General features: G+C 40.5%; 1 protein-coding gene across 3 annotated transcripts in view; it reads right to left on the reverse strand.

Moving 5' to 3' along the window:
* ppp1r16b (protein phosphatase 1 regulatory subunit 16B) overlaps positions 1-20601 on the reverse strand; it is a 113498-nt gene that overhangs the window by 31245 nt on the left and 61652 nt on the right. For all 3 annotated transcript variants that reach the window (XM_014165825.3, XM_014165824.3, NM_001140992.1), the window contains 1 exon segment: positions 14628-14698. In XM_014165825.3, coding sequence (XP_014021300.1) covers positions 14628-14698 — 71 coding nt within the window.

Raw genomic sequence — 20601 nt, forward strand, 5'->3', positions numbered from 1 at the left:
CTCTTTGTCACTTCCCACAAGCCGGGTTGTGACAACTCACACTCATTCTTATGTTTAAATGTATCGTATAGTGTTTTTGTGGCAGGCTTACAATGATGGCAAAAAAAACAGCATTTGAGAGTGAGCTGACCCTGGTGCTAGAGGGGGTACGCAGCTGGAGGTTGAATGCTTAAAATGGGTACGGGACTATAGAAAGTTTGGGAGACACTGCTTTAACTGGATAGTAGAGTGAGCCAGTATAGCAGAAACAGCACCACCTAGTGCTCAGAACCTGGTAATATCAGGTTGTATGATGAGACATAAACCTAACAACCTCAATTAGAAATGTCTCCGGACAGGGGGAAACACATCACCAGATTCACTGAGAGTACATTACATAGGTAGAATGAACAATTCCCCAAGCCACAGCTTTATACTACTTGTCAAATACTGACAAATGATACTGTATACTGGCCGTTGGGGTGGGATTGATGTGGGGTCCGTGGGTGGTTTTTGACCATTTATTTGGATTCCTCACATCTTAAATCACTAAGAATAGGTTTGGTCAAAATCGGACAATGCGTACTATAGTTATTTAAGAAATAAGGCATGACGAGGTGTGGTATATATGGCCAATATACCACGGCTAAGGGCAGTTCTTAGGCACAACGCAACGCATCTGAATGCCAAGAGTGTGCAAAGCTGTCATCAAGTCAAAAGGTGACTACTTTGAATAATCTCAAATATAAAATACATTTTGATATGTTTGACACTTTTTTGGTTACTACATAATTCCATACGTGTTATTTCATAGTTTATGTCTTCACTATTATTCTACAATGTAGAAAATTGTAAAAATAAAGAAAAACCCTTGAATGAGTAGGTGTGTTCACACTTTTGACTGGTACTGTACACCAGGATGATACATAACATGAAGCAAACAAATTGCAACTTTATTTCAAGCAACATGTATTTAGAAATGTAATCAAATAACCTTAAAATATTCCTTTCTGTACACCCTGATGGTGATATTTGCCAATAATGTCTCAACTGTGCATGTCATCTTTAAGGCCTACCTTCATTAGAAGAGCAGGGCTTGCACTAATCCATTTCATGATGGCATGTACAGTAGCTGTAGAGGTCAAATCTGGTATCCTTCAACATGGTTAGCCTCATGAGTCTAATCTGGTATCCTTCAACATGGTTAGCCTCCTTATGAGTCTAATCTGGTATCCTTCAACATGGTTAGCCTCATTAATTGGCTGATGAAAAAGAAAAACCCACACATTCATCTTGCCAGTATCAGCCTTTTGCTTTCTTTCAAGTTAGTAGCAAATGATTCCCCCACACACAAGTTCTCAGGTGTGAATGCTTTTCCTATTTCTAATAGTATCATTTCAAATGACAAACATCTCAACAAAATGTAAATAATGAGTGAGGATTTGCTAATCCTGTTACAGTAAAGAAATGGCAAGCCACATGTGCATTGGACATGCCCACAGTGCCAATACTATTCCCATCATACTGTATGTCTGCATTTGGCAAATAATCTCACATCCACTGTAACCAAAAGGGTAGAGCACGGATAGTGGAGGCAAGAGAAACCAGAGTGAAGGGTGACCACAATGAAGGGTCACTTTTACATTGGGCTATAAAGTAGCCATGTAATGTATGAGTTCCATCCCTGTATGGCTGACCGGGTCGGGACACAAACCCTAATTAAATGACACTTGTAGGTAGCATGCTAACCACTGGAGAAGGAGTACCGCGAGTGTAGAAAAATGAAGCAAAATTGCAGGATGAGATCCTCCCAACTGCGGAGATGCTTACGATATAAAAATATGAATGATAGACAGGAGGAGACACTACTACAAGTCTCAGGGGGATGTCATCACAGTGGATACTATAACTCCCCTGCAGCTCACCTCTGCTCTAGTCACACCCCTTTCACGTCCTCCTACGCCACCAACTGTATAACTCAGCCGCCGACTGTGTGATCTGAGTGTGTAGCATAAATAAATACCCACAATATGTATTATTTGGGTGCTAGATTGACTCAGTTCACAAAGTCTGCTCTGCTGGCTGCTGATGATGCGGCGGAGGAGGTCGTCAGTGAGCGTAGCAGAGGGGTGAGTGTGTAGCACATGTGAGCTAGTTGACAGGTGAGTGCTAGGCTCTTTCTCAATGAATCCTTCCTTGATTCCTCTCCTCCTTCTAAAAACCCATTGAAGAAGGTCAGAGGGGAGGGACCTTGTACCTTCTCCTCCAATACAGTTGTGATACAATACAGGAGAGGAGATAGGATGCAAGTAATCAAGGAGAGAAAGCCCTCGTAGCCATCGTGTGGTGATGTCGACCACCCTGAGACCTAAAGACCATGGTTTTGGTAGGATAATGGACACTGCTTTGTGGGTATGAAGTGCTGTTGTGGACAGGGGTTGCATCCTAGGTCAGCCGTATAGAGATCGTTACACCCACACAGCAATGATCAAGGACTTCAGCTGCAGCTGCAAATCTGTGCAATATCAGACAAAATGAGAGTGACAATCAAATAAAACAAGACAAAAAGGGAATGTTCAATGACCAAAAAAAAATACACTGTACTTAAATCAAAGAATCAACACTATGTAATATCATACAAAAGATGCCTATGTACATGGTTAGTGGGTTTAGACATTCATCTTACTCCAAAACAAGAGATCAGTGGTGTAAAAAGTACCCAAATTGTCATACTTGAGTAAGACACCTTAATAAAAAAAGTTAGTCACTCAGTAAAATATTACTTGAGTAAAAATAGTCTAAAAAAAGATATTGGTTTTAAATATACATAAGTATCAAAAGTAAATGTAATTGCTAAAATATACTCAAGTATCAAAAGGAAAAGTATAAATTATTTCAAATTCCTTATATTAAGCAAACCAGACGGCACCATTTTCCTGTTTTTAATTTATTTACGGATAGCCAGGGGCTCGCTACAACACTAGGACATCATTTGCAAACGAAGCATGTGCTTAGTGAGTCCACCAAATAAGAGGCAGTAGGGATGTTCTCTTTATTAGTGTGTGAATTAGACTATTTTCCTGTCCTGCTAAGCTTTTAAAACGTAACGAGTACTTTTGGGTGCCAGGGAAAATGTATGGAATAAAAAGTACATAATTGTGTTCAGGAATGTAGTAAAGTAAAAGTAAAAGTTGTCAAAAATATAAATAGTAAAGTACAGATACCCAAAACAACTACTTAATTAGTACTTTCAAGTATTTTTACTTAAGTACCTTACACCACTGGAGATAATTGAATAGTTAAATGAATAGTGGGTTTAATATAAAATAATAAGCAGAATGTCAGGGCTGTAACAGAAACCTGCACACCCAGTAGCTAGATCTTGGATGGACTTTCTTTGTGAACTTCATCCGCAAACAGGGAATAGCAGCTTTCACAGGTCTCTGTATCTGAGGTTAGGAAACATTGAAATTAGTCCAGTTTCATTATTCTCAAAATGATATAACATTTGAAATTTCCTTGCAATTGTGTTTTTGTATTGTCATAGTTCTCTCTTTGGGACTGGACATCTGTTCATTAGCTAGCTAGCTTAGCTACTAGCTTGGTAGCTAACATTGTTAATAGCAGATTAAGCTTACGTTTGTGTCATAAAAAAAACTAATGGATGGCAGTCTATCATATTTATACGTAGGTAGCTAGCTAGATACCTGACGATGCCTAGAATAGATGGTTAACTTAATAAACAAATTACCCATGTGCTACACATCATCCGCCACCTCCTGCTGCTGCTAACGTTACTAGCCATACATGCAGGCAATGCAGCCCGCTGGAATGCTTCTTTGGGAAATCTATAAACTTTAATTTAGAAAAATAGATGTGTCTCGGGACGTAAGGACCATCCCACCAGGGAATATATTCTGTCAAACTGCCCATTTTTACCTTGAGAAAACAACTAAACTAAGTTAGCTAGCTAGCTTAGCCAGCTAGCTGTTTACAGCCGCAATTTAACAGTTGTTGTTTACAAACAACGAAAGTTCTTTGGGGTTCCAGGGTTCACTTCCACTTCTCCTCAAAAAGCCGTTTTAAAAGGGTAAATAGTACAGATCAGGGAACCATGTCATTCTGTTACCATCATGCTGTTACTGGGTGTTCACCCACTTCACTTACTGTAGGTCCATAACTAAAATATATATAATTTCACATTCTTCAGGCATCTTTGAATCTTAATTCAGAGTAAGTATTTAACAGAGTTTTTGGAAAACGTGGTCACATAAATTGGGAGATTTTATAGTCATTCTATTACCAAACTTTACATCTGTGTGGCTCAGTTGGTAGAGCATGGTGTTTGCAACGCCAGGGTTGTTGGTTCGAGTCCCACGGGGGGGCCAGTATGGAGAATTTTTTTTAAATGAAATATATGCATTCACTACTGTAAGTCGCTCTGGATAAGAGCGTCTGCTAAATGACTCAAATGTAATGTAAATATCTGCACTGTTTGAATAAATGTGTTTTTGCAAAACTGTGGAAATTGTTCAAAGTAGTTTTATTTATCATTCTGTTACCGTGGAATTGCCAACATACAGTATATGAAACATAACTCTACAGACTATGAGCTTGACAAGAGATCAGTTTGTTCTCAGGGGATATTTCCCTTCTTAGACACAGAATGTGTCTGTCTGTCTGTGAGAGAGACTTCTTTAATAACTTCCTTATTGGCTTGAAGAAGCAGAACAGTATGACACATAATACAGGTGGTGGTGCTAATTTTTGTTCTTCCTGTGCCATCTGTGTGTGTGATGTGTTTCTGCGTGCATGTGCATGCGTGCAAACTGTTTGACAGCAGAAGAGACAAAAGTTACAAGGTCCATGGTACAGTTAGGTGAAATAACATGAGTCATAGCCACAATGGAAAAAAAACGTTTCTTTTTAAACTGAAAGTCACCAGGAAGTAACCATTGTTACCACACCATTTCCTATCAAATACAGAGTAAACACTAGTGGAAACAGTAAAGTAAAATACATTTGTAGGCCTACCAAATATTTTCCATTAATACAGCCCTAGTAAATGGCTCTAATGTGTGAAATGTACAGTAGCCAAACATGGTTTACAAATTAAATGTTGCGTTTGTATACTCATGAATGGATAAAGTCAAAATCTTCAGCTTGTGTTAGGCAAATGGTACATTTAGGCAAAGTGTACAGACAAACCCAACCGTGTCCATGTCAAAATAATTGACCCTTGTCTGGATTACAGCTTGGCTAGCCCACCATTAGCATTACCATAAGCACCCTCTTTAAAACCCACATATTTGAGCCCACATACTAGCTGTTAGGCTAATCCCCCTAGCCTTTCCCTGTAATTCCCCTGTAGCCTGCCTCCCCCGGCCCTCTGCCTGCACTAAGACAATGAACCGACCGGGGAAGGAAATAATGTGTCTTTCATAACTGCTCATGCAAAGTATTTAGAGACGAAGGCCTGCCTCACAAAGAAGCAGATTATGCATCTGTGTATGTGTGGATAACAACACTGTCTGTGTTACTGGGCTCTGGCTGTGGGTTGTATGGATGGTGGGCAGGGGAAGAGAGGAGAGAGGAAAGCAAGGCTGATGCACTGTAAAGGTCCATGGTAACAAACTCATATTATGGAGTCAGTGTTTGGTTAATAGTACAGAATCTAATACATAAACGGTGGGCTGGAAGACGGGGGGACTGTGTTACTGGGTGGTTAGGAGTTAATGAAAGGCCTGGCGAAGCGTAGTCTCTAGACAGATGGTTTGCTTCCGGCAATGTATCAGTTGGGACGCATTTTAAGCCCCGCCTACCCAAACTCGTGATTTGTTGAGAGAGTTGTCTGTATTTTTTTTTAAGTCAGAAAAGCCTATAGGCTTACGTTGCTCCAAGGTCGGGGATATCTGCGACTAGATGAGGAGAAGAGAGAACAAGGCTGAAGTACTGTACGGTAAAGGTGTAGGCCAACTAAATATGGCCTCAGTGTTTGTTTAGTTGGAAGGATACAGAGTATGGAATACTGGGGTGTGGTACTGTTTGGTATAATATCAAAACATTCTAAAGCACTCCTGGGTTACTCTTTTATAGTGGTGGGAAAAGTACTCAATTGTCATACTAGAGTAAAAGTAAAGATACCTTAATAGAAAATGACTCAAGTAAAAGTGAATGTCACCCAGTAAAATACTACTTGGAGTAAAAGTCTAACCGTATTTGATTTTAAATATACTTAAGTATCAAAAGCAAATGAAATTGCTAAAATGTACTTATTAAGCATGAAAAGTATAAATCATTTCAACTTCATTTTTTACATTTTAGTCATTTAGCAGACGCTCTTATCCAGAGCGACTTATAGTAGTGAATGCATACATTTCAAGCATTTTTTGTTGTTGTACTGGCCCCCCGTGGGAATCGAACCCACAACCCTGGCGTTGCACACACCATGCTGGCGTTGCAAACACCATGCTCTACCAACTGAGCCACAGGGAAGATATATTATATTAAGCAAACCAGACGGCACAAATGTTAATTATTTCTATTGATGGATAGCCAGGGGCACAATCCAACACGCAGACATAATTTACAAACGAACCATTTGTGTTTAGTGAGTCTGACAGATCAGAGGCAGTAGGAATGTTCTCTTGATAAGTGTGTGAATTAGACAATTTTCCTGTCAAAATGTGTGTCAGTGTGTGTCAGGGAAAATGTATGGAGTAAAAAGTACATTATTTTCTTTAGGAATATAGTTTAGTAAAAAGTTGCCAAAAATACAGATAGTAAAGTACAGATACTTTAAAGTACTACTTAAGTAATTTTTGGGGGGTATTTTTATTTAATTACTTTACACCACTGCTCTTTTATTCTGGGAGCAAGTGAGATTGACAGGCCTTCAGATGTGTTCAGACATTTCTTCACTCGATGTGACACTTTCGTGAAGGCACTCGAACTCACTGATTAACAGGGCATAACTGTGTCAAATTCTCAGATTCCAGTGCACTCATCATCAAGTGTAAAGGAGAATACCTCTGGTGGATCTATCAGGGATAAAACAAAAGCCAGCTGGATTATGACACCTGAAATTGGTGTCGTGACACTTCAGATGAGCCCGATAGCATGCGCGCGCACACACACACGCAACGTTCTTCTATCCTCATGGGGGCCTAAAAGAAATGTCCATTCAAAATCCTATTTTCCCTAGCCCCTAACATCAAATCGCTGAATACAAAAAGGTGTAGACTTTACAGAGAAATGCTTACTTACAAGCCCTTAACCAACAATGCAGTTTAAAGAAAAAAAAAAGTTTTACGAAAGTATTTACTCAAATTAAATGCAGTAAAAAAAATAAAAAAAATGGAAAAAAGAACAATAACAAAATAACCCTAACCGCTAACCCTTACCATAAATCTAACGCTAATTGTGACGCTAATACCAAAGTTTAAAACAGCCTTTGTCCTCATGGGGATGTGGGAAACAGGGCTGAATTTTCCTTGTTTTACTGTTCTTGTGGGGTTTTTTTTGTTGGATTTTAGGTCCCCAGAAGGATAAAAGAACCACCCCCACACACACACACACACACACACACACACACACACACTTTCACAGTATTTGCAGCAGGTTTAAAATAACAAAGATAGTGTGTTCTTCCTGTATAGTCAATTGGTCATATTTTCCTTTCCAGAACCATATTGGATGTAAGTTGTTATATGATACTTTTATGTTATCCTCTTGGATCTAATGTATTCTCTTTAGCTATATGTGAAGTATTTTCTAACCCCATAAATAAATAAATCAAACAAATCATTGTGCTCCAACATAGAGGCCTGTCACTAACCAAGAGGCCCAGACCCCTCAGTCAAGACATGCTACCCATGGTCCAGAATTATGTGCCAGGGAGAGAATAGAACAAATCAAATATGAACACACACACACTGAGGTGTGGTGCTGACCATAGAAATGAAATGAGTTACTATATTTACATGATGCTGACAGACTAGCGGAACATATAAACTGAAATTAAAGTCGCCTACTCTTCTCGTCTTATGACTAATCTCACAGGAAATTAAATTGAGAGACATTTATTTATTTTCCATGAGAGAGAAGATGTCTTGCCACCCACCCATCGCCCAGTGGTGACAGACAGAGTACAAGACAGAGCAGAGAGCTACATAAATTATACAGTATGTTCGAGATGATCAGCCTGAGCAATGTCACTGCACTGTGCCGAATCTCTCACCTACAACACTTTCTATCCAAAACAAACAAAAATGACAGGACCAAAGCGGTTTGTTAAAAAAATGTAACCTCTGATAACCTCCGTCGAGTATTACATATCGTAAATACTTAATCAGAAACAACAGCTCCTTGGGTTTTATCTCTCGATGCAGAAAACACTTTTGATAGACTAGAATGGTCATACTGCATCTCTGGTCTGTCTTGGAACATATGGGAAATAGCTCCTTTTTCAATAATATGATTAACCCTTTACACTCGTGGGAATTGGCCTACATGGATAGGTCTAAATTGAAATGTTTCTTACAGAAGAAATATGAAATGCATATCCATGGTAGCAATTGAAAGAGAACCGTTTCGAGATTATGGGATAATGATTAGACCAAAAGTTGAGGACACAACAGTTCACCTGACACAAGACTGAATCCAAACATTACACTGTTGATTTTATTTGAATTCGACATTTACTGTAATTTGACACATTTGTTGATAACAAAATCTGAAAATACTCCAGATACATTCAGTAACATGAGAATATTCCTGGGAAATGTGGGGTAGGTGCAACATAAGACAACAAAAAATGACAAGGGTTTGAGTGAGAGAACTAACTGGTTTCTAGAAGTAGCCACACACACACACACCCCCACCCGCATCTCCACCCTCATAAATCGCAATCTATGTCAGGTGGGCATCATTTGAAAGCCTGTTCTATTCCCACTTGCTAAGTTATAAAATATGATATTACAGTGTTAGGCTTTCACAATGCAATTCAGAGAAACCAATCATTTTGGTGCGGATAGAAAGGAGTCATGAGTGCATTCAGGTGAGTGTGCCGCGGCGAAATGTATTCACAATAGACAAACACAGGCACAATCTGTTCAGAACAACCAAGGGTATTACGCCATGTCATCTTGTAATGATACATCAAACATAGTGATCATGAATGTTTTATGATATGGAAATGTGAAGTGCCCAGTTGAACTCACGGGTGTTTGCTTGTATGACACAGAGTTATTTATAATAATCCTCAATGTCTCATCTTTCAGAATACCTGGAGTCCTAGGTGCTCAAGTTCAGAGCGTCTGTCAGGCAACACCTATACGGCGCTGTGAAGCGCAGAGCCAGAGCTCTGACGTCATGTACAGCATGTTATTGTACAGCCACCGTGTTCCAATTTAGGCGTTTATCAGTGCCCAAATCTGTAATTTTTTAAAGGTGTGTAAAGGGCCACAATGCCATATGCCAATCCCTTAGCCATAGTTCTAACAGGTGATATCTGCACTTCTACGTTCAGAATCCCTAGATGCAGCAGACATCGTGATCTCTTTTGCTATTTTTTTATTATCCATGGCCCCGAGCCCAAGCCATTCGTCAATCGAAGTAAATAACAGCAATTTCCCTAAAATCTACTGATCACGTCATCTCATTATACATTCTAATTATTTATTTGAGTATAGAAAGACATATGACTTCTCCTATTGCCCTGTAAGAATTGGTCTTTACTGATATATCCCTTAAAGAAATGTCTACGCTTTGGTGCTATTTTTGCTCACAAAATGTACATCTGGCGCAAAATTGAAAAACAATGTAACTGGGAATCAAAATGGCCTGTCTATACTCCAATATTTCACAATAATGCCTTGCGATGTGGAGGGCAGCCTTTTGCATCCCCCAATGATCCAAATGTGGAATCCGTGCCCTTGCCGATATCATGGACAGTAATGGTTTGAGAATATTCCAAGATTTGAAAAACGTACACATTACCAGGCAACTCCTTTTCTATATTTACAATTTAGGTCAGCTATGCTGTCCTAAGGAATCCCTTGGGAAACCCTACTACCAAACCATCCAATGATGGGATTTATAAATAAATAATCTGGGCTCCCAAAAGGACTGATCTCTATAATATATAAACTTTTGGAAAAACACATTTTTAGTTACAGTGAGGAAAAAAGTATTTGATCCCCTGCTGATTTTGTACGTTTGCCCACTGACAAAGAAATGATCAGTCTATAATTTTAATGGTAGGTTCATTTGAACAGTGAGAGACAGAATAACAAAAAAATCCAGAAAAACACGTGAATAATGTTATCAATAGATTTGCATTTTAATGCGGGAAATAAGTATTTGACCCCCTCTCAATCAGAAATACTTCTGGCTCCCAGGTGTCTTTTATACAGGTAACGAGCTGAGATTAGGAGCACACTCTTAAAGGGAGTGAAGGACTGAAATCCTGCAGCGCCCGCAAGGTCCCCCTGCTCAAGAAAGCACATATACATGCCCGTCTGAAGTTCTCAATGAACATCTGAATGATTCAGAGGACAACTGGGTGAAAGTGTTGTGGTCAGATGAGACCAAAATGGAGCTCTTTGGCATCAACTCAACTCGTCGTGTTTGGAGGAGGAAGAATGCTGCGTATGACCCCAAGAATACCCTCCCCACCGTCAAACATGGAGGTGGAAACATTATGCTTTGGGGGTGTTTTTCTGCTAAGGGGACAGGACAACTTCACCGCATCAAAGGGACGATGGACAGGGCCATGTACCGTCAAATCTTGGGTGAGAACCTCCTTCCCTCAGCCAGGGCATTGATAATGGGTCGTGGGTGGGTATTCCAGCATGACAATGACCCAAAACACATGGCCAAGGCAACAAAGGAGTGGCTCAAGAAGAAACAAATTAAGGTCCTGGAGTGGCCTAGCCAGTCTCCAGACCTTAATCCCATAGAAAATCTGTGGAGGGAGCTGAAGGTTTGAGTTGCCAAACGTCAGCCTCGAAACCTTAATGACTTGGAGAAGATCTGCAAAGAGGAGTGGGACAAAATCCCTCCTGAGATGTGTGCAAACCTGGTGGCCAACTACAAGAAACGTCTGACCTCTGATTGCCAACAAGGGTTTTGCCATCAAGTACTAAGTCATGTTTTGCAGAGGGGTAAAATACGTATTTCCCTCATTAAAATGCAAATCATTTTATAACGTTTTTGACATGCGTTTTTCTGGATTATTTTGTTGTTATTCTGTCTCTCACTGTTCAAATAAACCTACCATTAAAATTATAGACTGATAATTTCTTTGTCAGTGGGCAAACGTACAAAATCAGCAGGGGATCAAATACTTTTTCCCCCTCACTGTATCCATTATGTATGGTCCACAGATCTAAGTGAATTTGAAAAACCCTTTAACTGGAACAGAATATGGGAAAATTAGACCTTGGCATCCCGTAATCTGAACCATCAATTTATACATTTTAAATTGGTTCACAAACTGTATTTAACACCAAGGAAACTTTACGATGAAACTGACCCCAATTCCCAACTGTTCACTGTGTCCCCTGTATCAGGTAGGCATATTCATTCATATGACGTGGGAGTGCCGTGCATTTAAATGCTTCTAGGACAAAGTTACAACATTTATTTCAAAGTGCATGAATGTAAATATTCATTGCTTTGCATTTCCTATGTTACTTAACGATGAAAGCTCATTGACTCTCTCAATCAATCAGAGACCATTACTGCTGGCAGACAACACTCACGCAAAAAAGAAAGATGTTGGCTCGATAGCAATCACTTCACTATCTCCCAATTCGCCAGTGGATACATTTACAATTAGAAGTTATAACATTAAAATTATCGACAGCGAGAATGAATGGTGATAGTCAAGGAATAATTGACATCCAACACATACAAAAAATACACACTACTGTTCAAAAGTCTGGGGATTTGAGCCATAAGAAGTTTTAAAAAATCTTTGTTTTTGAAAGAAAAGCATATTTTCTTGTCCATTAAAATGACATCAAATTGATCAGAAATACAGTTTAGACATTGTTAATGTTGTAAATGACTATCGTAGCTGGAAACGGCAGATTTTTTATGAAATATCTACATAGGCGTACAGAGGCCCATTATCAGCAACCATCACTCCTGTGTTCCAATGGCACGCTGCCTAGAAGGCCAGCATCCCAGAGTCGCCTCTTCACTGTTGACGTTGAGACTAGTGTTTTGCGGAGTACTATTTAATAAAGTTGCCAGTTGAGGACTTGCGAGGCGTCCGTTTCTCAAACTAGACACTCTATTGTACTTGTCCTTTTGCTTAGTTGTGTACCAGGGCCTCCCACTCCTCTTTCTATTCTGGTTAGAGCCAGTTTGCGCTGTTCTGTGAATGGAGTAGTACACAGCGTTGTATGAGATCTTCAGTTTCTTGGCAATTTGTCGCATGGAATAGCCTTCATTTCGCAGAACAAGAATAGACTGACAAGTTTCAGAAGAAAGGTCTTTGTTTCTGGCCATTTTGAGCCTGTAATCAAACCCACAAATGCTGATGCTCAAGATACTTAACTAGTCTAAAGAAGGCTAATTTTATTGCGCCTTTAATCAGGACAACAGTTTTCAGCTGTGCTAACATAATTGAAAAAGGGTTTTCTAATGATCAATTAGCCTATTCAAATTATAAACTTGGATTAGCTAACACAACGTGCCATTGGAACACAGGAGTGATGGTTGCTGATAATGGGCCTCTGTAGATATTCAATTTTTTTTTAAAGCAGCCGTTTCCAGCTACAATAGTCATTTACAACGTCTACACTGTATTTCTGATCAATTTGATTTTAATGGACAACAAAATTATGATTCCATATGTGCTATTTCATAGTTGTGATGTCTTCACTATTATTCTACAATGTAGAAAATAGTACAATATAAAACCCTGGAATTCGTAGGTGTCCAAACTTGACTGGTACTGTATATAAATAAATAAAATGGCATTTATCATAGAGGTGCCTACATGTATACATAAACAAGGGAAAAGTGAAACAGAATAAGTGAAATTTATTCCAACATTATATTATCAACATAGATGTATAAGGGCTCATGAGGTTCTCATCTCCAAGGAAAACATGAGGACTTGGCATTGTGGAACCTGGCAGGGCAGCTGGCGGTTGTAAATCGAGGGTCTTCTGCAGCAGTTTAGACCCAAAAGAACTCTTGAAACACTCCACCATAGCTCTCTCGGCCGTATGCCCCTACATCCACCCTTGTGAACCTGTAGCAGGCATCTTCTCCAGCTCCGTATCTCGCTTATTATTTGTGTTTCTAGATACATCAAGTCAAGTAAGATCCTGGGTAATTAACACAAATTATATTTTCTTGTCAGTCAAGTGTCTCTCTGTGTACACTATTTTATTCTCCCGCGTGTCTCTTCCTTGCTTGGGTGTGTTGTCACTTCCTTGTCTGGCCGTAGATGGCTATTACCAGCTCATCGCCCTCTACTGTCCCGGGGTATATTGCAGTATTCGCCTTTTTTTTGTTGAGAAACCACGAGTGGATACATTTAGCGAGAATGAATGGTGATAGTCAAGGAATAATTGACACCCAACACATACAAAAAATACACACTACTGTTCAAAAGTCTGGGGTCACTTCAAAAAGAAAGGAGGAATTGAGGAAACATGAATAGAGACGGAGCCAAGGTGTGTGCCAGGCTGCATTGATTAATGTCCCGTGTCATAACGAAAGCACACCACACTGCAGGTACAATAGCATGGCCTGGAACAACTCATTAATAACACTACCTCAGACAAACACAAAGGAAGACGCACGCACGCACCCACAGCCAACCACTGCAGGTACGATAGCATGGCATGAAACATTTTTTTTATTTTTTTATTTAACCTTTATTTAACTAGGCAAATCAGTTAAGAACAAATTCTTATTTACAATGATGGCCTACCCCAGCCAAACCTGGACGACGCTGGGCCAATTGTGCCCTGCCCTATGGGACTCCCAATCACGGCCGGATGTGATGCAGTCTGGATTCGAACCAGGTACTGCAGTGACGCCTCCTGCACTGGGATGCAGTGTCTTAGACCACTGCGCCACTCGGGAAACCGAGTGAGAGTATGTGAGCACACTCGTTCGGTTAGCCGAGTTAATAAACACTAATAAACACACGCAAGTGCCACAACCCCCCAATCTTTGGATGATGCTGCTATTTTTTTGGGAAGGCTCAGAACACACACAGTTTTATATCCTAAGAGTGCAGATTATCTGGTGTTGTGGACAGACAGACTGGCAGGCAGGCAGGCAGACTGACTCTGAGCTGAAGGCCCGAGCTGGTTTTCTGGCACCAGCTCCATCATACCATCAAGCAGACTCACTACAGACTGATAGCGCATGTCTCAACCATGTTGATTTTATACGAGAACTTTTTGGCACATTTAACCGGTTTTCAATCGGTTGATGGTGCCGGTTAACCAGTTTTTTTTTTTTAAGTGTCTGGTGTCCTGGATTTTAGAGAGAGACAGGGGAGAACTATTTGGATCTAAAGTATGACTGCCACTGAAAAATATATGTGGATTGAAGGACTTTGTGTCTAACTAATTATATGGTTTATAATTAGGGACAGAGGAACATAAGCTCACCTGGTGTAGGGCAGTGAGTCCGTCCTCGTTGCACAAGTCTGGACTGACATTGTTCTTCAGCAGGTAGCGCACTGGAACACAGAGAGAGGGAGAGAAACAGAGGGGACAACACATTAACAAATCATTGTAGAACAGCGTTGACTTCACACATCCACGCCAGACAACAAGAACAATGACAATACACATTTTCCCTCTTCACTGGCCAGATGACCTTAGGAAGAGGGGGGCCACTCACAATAAGTTCCCAGCAGGAGTTGTCCTTCCCCCTTTTGCTAATTTGAAACAACTAGCATAGGATAATGCCAGGGACACTCAGCCATGATTGAACCAAATGGTACTAGGCTAGCAAGAGAAATAGACCCAGCAGGGTCCCGACAAACAGTGATGACTCAGCCAAGGATATTATACATGGGAATCGATGGACTGTACACAAAGTGCCTCAGAAACTCTGATTTCCTCAACCAAACAGCACAAAGGGACAAAAAATAACAAGGTTAAAGCGTTGAGATGTGTGTCTAATAAAGGCATCAGCATGCTTCAGTTCGGCTGGCGGCTAGCCGAAACGACCGAGTGTGCTCGCATACGCCCTTAAAAGACCTTCGCTTGAAAAATTATTTAAAAAGCAGCAATAGTACTGTTTGTCCATTTGAGACACCATAGCCAGTATACACTTTCCCTGAAGTCAGAATTAATCTAAGATAACTCAAGAAATCTACCATAAATTTGACATCCAACTAAGTATTTTTCAGTTTAAAAAAAAATGTGCATCAAAACGAGTATCTAGTTTAATGACAGCAAAGAATCCCTACTGTTGACCAATCACCGACGAAGGGATCTAGACTTCGGCTTCCGAAATTCGGCTGGCCGTTGAGAAAAACTTTGTGCCCGCACAGCTGACAAAACCCTAACCGAACTCCAAAACGTCAGTCTTTCCACATTCTGAACAAGCCAGCCAAACAAACTTGTCAATATGAACTTGTCGCGAACCCTACCCTACTTTTCGAACAAGCGGTTGGGTCAGACCCCAGGGTCTTTGCAATCTCCCTCCACAAATTTAAGTTTTACATGCTGGTCTTTATATAATGCATGGATAGAATCGTACTGGTGAAGGTACTTTTGTACCTCAGTAAATCGATGCGCGAAGTTGTCGTTCGCCATGTTGAATCCAGTTTCGGGCTGAGTCGTCAGAAGCAGAAACTCGCATCACCCCTCCAGTTGACCAATCACGGACTAAGGGGCGTAGACTTCGGCTTCCGAAATTCGGCTTGCCTCCATGAAACATTTTGTACCCAAACAGCAGTCCAAAACGAACAAAAACTGTCGTAATATATGCACAAACTGTTTCAGCAGGGAAGAATGCATACGCCTTAAGAGTTTCGGAATGTTTGTTGTGATGTTTTCTGCTACCCTTATTTGTCCACGGAAAAGTGTGCCGTTTGGTGTCTGGAGAGTCAGACCGTCTTGACTCAATTGTTTTCAAGCCACACAGAACAATGCAGGTGATAAATGGGGGCGGACTCAGCCCCCGGAACCCTTCCCTCACCTGAACCAATCACAGCTTTCTTGAACGGAGGCCTTACCTATTCCTGTTTCAGGACTACAAAACTGTCACTGAGAAGTCCTGAACTGCTTTCAGATTATATCATATGATAATTGTAACTGTTTTATAGTTTCCTGTTGACTAATAACAAACAAGTGGTGCCCAAAATTAATTCGATGTTATCACATGACCATTCTCAACAGACTATGCTTTCAGACCAAATTAGACGTTATCACAGACTATTCTCAATACATACTATGCTTTAGGGGCGGCAGGTAGCCTAGTGGTTAGATCGTTGGGCCAGTAACCGAAAGGTTGCTGGAACGAATCCCTGAGCTGACAAGGTAAAAATCAGTCATTCTGCCCCTGAGCAAGACAGTTAACTCAATGTTCCCGAGGCGCCGAAGACGTGGATGTCGATTACGGCAGCCCCCCGTTGGGTTAAATGCAGAAGACACATTTCAGTTGAAGGCATTCAGTTGTACAACTGACTAGGTATCCCCCTTTCAGACCAAATTAGACTTTATCAAATAGACTACTCTCGAACACCATACTATGCTTTCGGACCAAATTAGACGGTATCACATGACCAGTCTCAATACATACTATGCCTTTCAGACCAAATTAGACGGTATCACATGACCAGTCTCAATACATACTATGCTTTCAGACCAAATTAGACGGTATCACATGACCAGTCTCAATACATACTATGCTTTCAGACCAAATTAGACGGTATCACATGACCAGTCTCAATACATACTATGCTTTCAGACCAAATCATGTGTGCAGACCACACCAGGCTTTCATACAAAGGTACTAAATGTCTATACTGGTACTGTAGCCCCAGAGCCTCTTTCTGCTATCCTGGATTACCCCTTACATTTGCCCCATCCATCAACCCAGAAGCCATTAATTGTGGATTACCATATTTCCAGAATTCATTTGAGCAGAAATGAAGGTTATTAAAATCATAAATTAAGGTCAGGATGTTATCACCATAGTGACTTTGGTTGGACAGTAGAGCAGGTGATGTAAAGGCTTTTGGATTATTATTGTTCCCTTCCTGTGTGTGTATATGTGCATGTGTGCGTACATGTGTTTTTTAAGCCGCTGGATCTGATGCACCGTACAGAATATACTGTATAACCAGCGTGAGGAGAGCTGAACAACATAGTTGACAGACAGGCTGATCTTTCTGGGTTATTTTCACATCATTATCCTCTGTTTTGGCAGCTTTGCCTGAACTGCTTTTTTTAATATCGGAAACAAACCAGACCCAGAAATTGACATAACTCTGGGGTAGGTGCTGTGATGGGCTGTGAGCTGAAGGGGGATGTTTGTGGGAAGGGGATTTGGAGAGAGAGAGAGAGAGAGAGAGAGCAGGAAAAGGAGATTGGGGATGATAATTATTGCACACATTACTAATTCCCCACAGGGTATCTGTCTTTTAAACCACCAAAACTCCCCCGCAGCTCCACACACACACACACACATACGATACGCAAACACACACCCCTCCTCCCCGTTTCTCACCTCAGCTTGACCCTCTCTCAGTATAGTACGCTGTAGGGCTACAGTACACACTACCTACACTTCCCAGTTTGTCAGCAGATTTTTATCTAAGGCCTCCAGGGCATTGCTGCCCTCCTCAGCATCCCCATCCTCTGTGATTACTGTTACTGACACACTACCTCTGGCCTTCCTGTACCCATGCTCAGCTACTGATTAGAAATATACTAATCTTCTTCTCACAGCCGCTGTATCTCCAACACAACATGCGGAGCGCCCTGTGTCTTGCCACACAGACTAGAAAGTGTCTTTACTGTAATCACTGAGCGGTGAATCAGAATTTTCAGTTCCACTGACATCAATGCATGACTAAGTGAAAATTTGACTTCAGTGGAAGTTAGGATTCACCCTTGGCTGATTAGAGATACCATTAACATATTAACCATCTGCCCCACTAAATTGCAATCAAAAAAATGTATTTTCCTAAACTGTCAGCTATAGCTTGGTCAGTGTTAGAGGTCTTAACGGACACCCCTGTACCCAAATACTCGAGACCCGATCCGGGAGCCGAGTGGGTCCTGATCCAGAATTCTAAATAATGTCACAGGTCTGGGTCAGACTTGATATGATTGTCACGGGTCTCAGGTATGTGTAATTTGAACTGACTTGACAGAAGGGCCCCTGCAGATCCGTAAGCAACTGCTACAGTAGAGAGAGAGACAGAAATGTAATTATTTATGCTTTTGCTTTTCACAAGAGTGGAGCGTGATACATGTAGCTTGTTGTTGGCCAATCATAAGTCATCAAAGCGGCAATAGGCTACAGTCATAGAGCCTCGCTCTGTGTTTGGCAAAAGTTAGGAGATATCAATGGAAGATGGAATTAAAATGACGGAATTAAAAGTAAAGGAGAAGGATAGGCTACAGCGACCACGAGCCAACAGGCTGCTACTTCATTATTGTGATTGGAGTTATTTGTAACTGTAGGATGAGAACGTGCATGCACTGCAGCCTCAATTAGCCTTGCTAGCTAGTTTAAGTAGCTTTGCCCGGTTTGATGCAGTCAAGACAGGTACTACGTAATATTATTTTATGATAAATAACCTAGGTACGGCAGCTATTAGTATACTATAGCGCGAGTTGACTTGTTTGGTTGCAGTCTCTAGTCCTTCACTCACTCACAGTATGGTTCTTCCCCCGCCTGCTAGAGCAGCACCTCTCCCTCTCGTATTTTATCAGCTACGGATAACGTCTACACGAAAAGGGTCTAGTTGTCCACGGGTACGTTCAGAATGGGTCTCTATATTTTAAATAAATAAATAAATAAATAAATATATATATATATATATAAATAAATAAAAATCCTGGTGGATAAGCCCCAGTTCTATTTTCCAACTTATTGGACACCTGAAGACTAACACGGTGTTTAAATAGGTATTTTAGCGGAAATTCATGGCTGCAGTAAGCGAAAGCCCATCAGATGCTCTCTCTTTTGACGTGTTCAAATGTTTACATCTAAATTGCAGTTACACCTGCCTAATAGTATCTGCCCGTCTCATTGTCAAGCTGCCTCATTTCACAATCTTACAGCTACATTTTCAAAACACGGCAAAAACCAATAAAATTTCAGCTGGGCAAACAGCTAAAATAGTCCATGAACCGAAGAATGGAAAACATTTCCTTTTTAAAAATGGAAGAACAGAACAGTCTTTGATTTACCCTCTGGGACCATCTAACTGTCTGTCGTATGTAAACAACGTTTTAGGATACAGTTTATGCTTGATTTTAAACCGGTAATGGTTTGGGTCCTGGATGCTGATTGGCTGAAACAGCATTTCAGCCGTGTTTATAACAGACAATAAGCAACCGGTATGATGCAAAACTAGTTGTTTACGGTTCTTTTTATGTTGATAACTAGTTTGTAATAGCAATAAGGCACCCCTGGGGTTTGTGGTATATGGCCAATATACCACATTTAAGGGCTGTAGCCAGGCACTCCGCTTTCAGTCGTGCTTAAACAGGATGAGTCATAATACCCATAAAACCTAGCGGTCAATTTTTTTTTCCAATAGGGTATTTTAGAAACACATCAAATAATGGCTGTGTTTTTATGTAGACTTACCCTGGCGTGACGTTTTGTTAACCATGTAAATCTCTCTCGGACAAGGTGACTAATCAATATATTCAACTGTATTTACCACCCGAGAATTAAATGCTAATTGTCTGCTAATGTGGCTATCATACAGAACTACAAATGCCTGTAAAGTTTCACGTCACTCACCAGACTGGCGAATCAAGGTAAAGTCAAGAATCTCTGGATCAATCATCTAATGTTGTCTAAATTTAGTAATGAATAAATTGGCAATGTGTTAAATTGACAATTATGTGAACTGCCTTGGGCAAGTTTTAAATGTACACAAGACATGTTATGCAGCGAGCTAGCTCATGGTTAGCAACATTACCCTGGCCAAATGGCTACATTTAAAATGCATGAGAAACTCACAAAAATGAATTTCTTTCTTTGGCTTTTATAAAATAGTTAGCTAACTTCGATGGTGAAGCTAGGCATTCTTTATAATGTTTGTTTGTCTGTGGGTCAGGGGTGGGTAGCCTACTTCAAGTACTACTTGACTTGTAGCTACTCTTGCTAGCTGTATTATTTTGGTCTGGCTTTTTGATGGGTTTCAGGGATGAACTGATTAGCATCCTCTCGAGTCAATGTGCTTGCTTTACTGCGGGAAGACATTGCTCTGTTTGCTGTTACCTTCTGGACAGCAGATCAGTAATATAGTAAGCAACATCGATGCAGTTATATATCGCAATATTACATTGATACTTTGACTACAAATATTTATCTGTAAATACTGTGTATATATATATATATATCACATCCTGACTGATGGCAGCCCATTCTTGCATAATC

The sequence above is a fragment of the Salmo salar genome, chromosome 22, assembly GCF_965601325.2.
Source record: "Salmo salar chromosome 22, fSalSal1, whole genome shotgun sequence".
Lineage (NCBI taxonomy): Eukaryota > Metazoa > Chordata > Actinopteri > Salmoniformes > Salmonidae > Salmo > Salmo salar.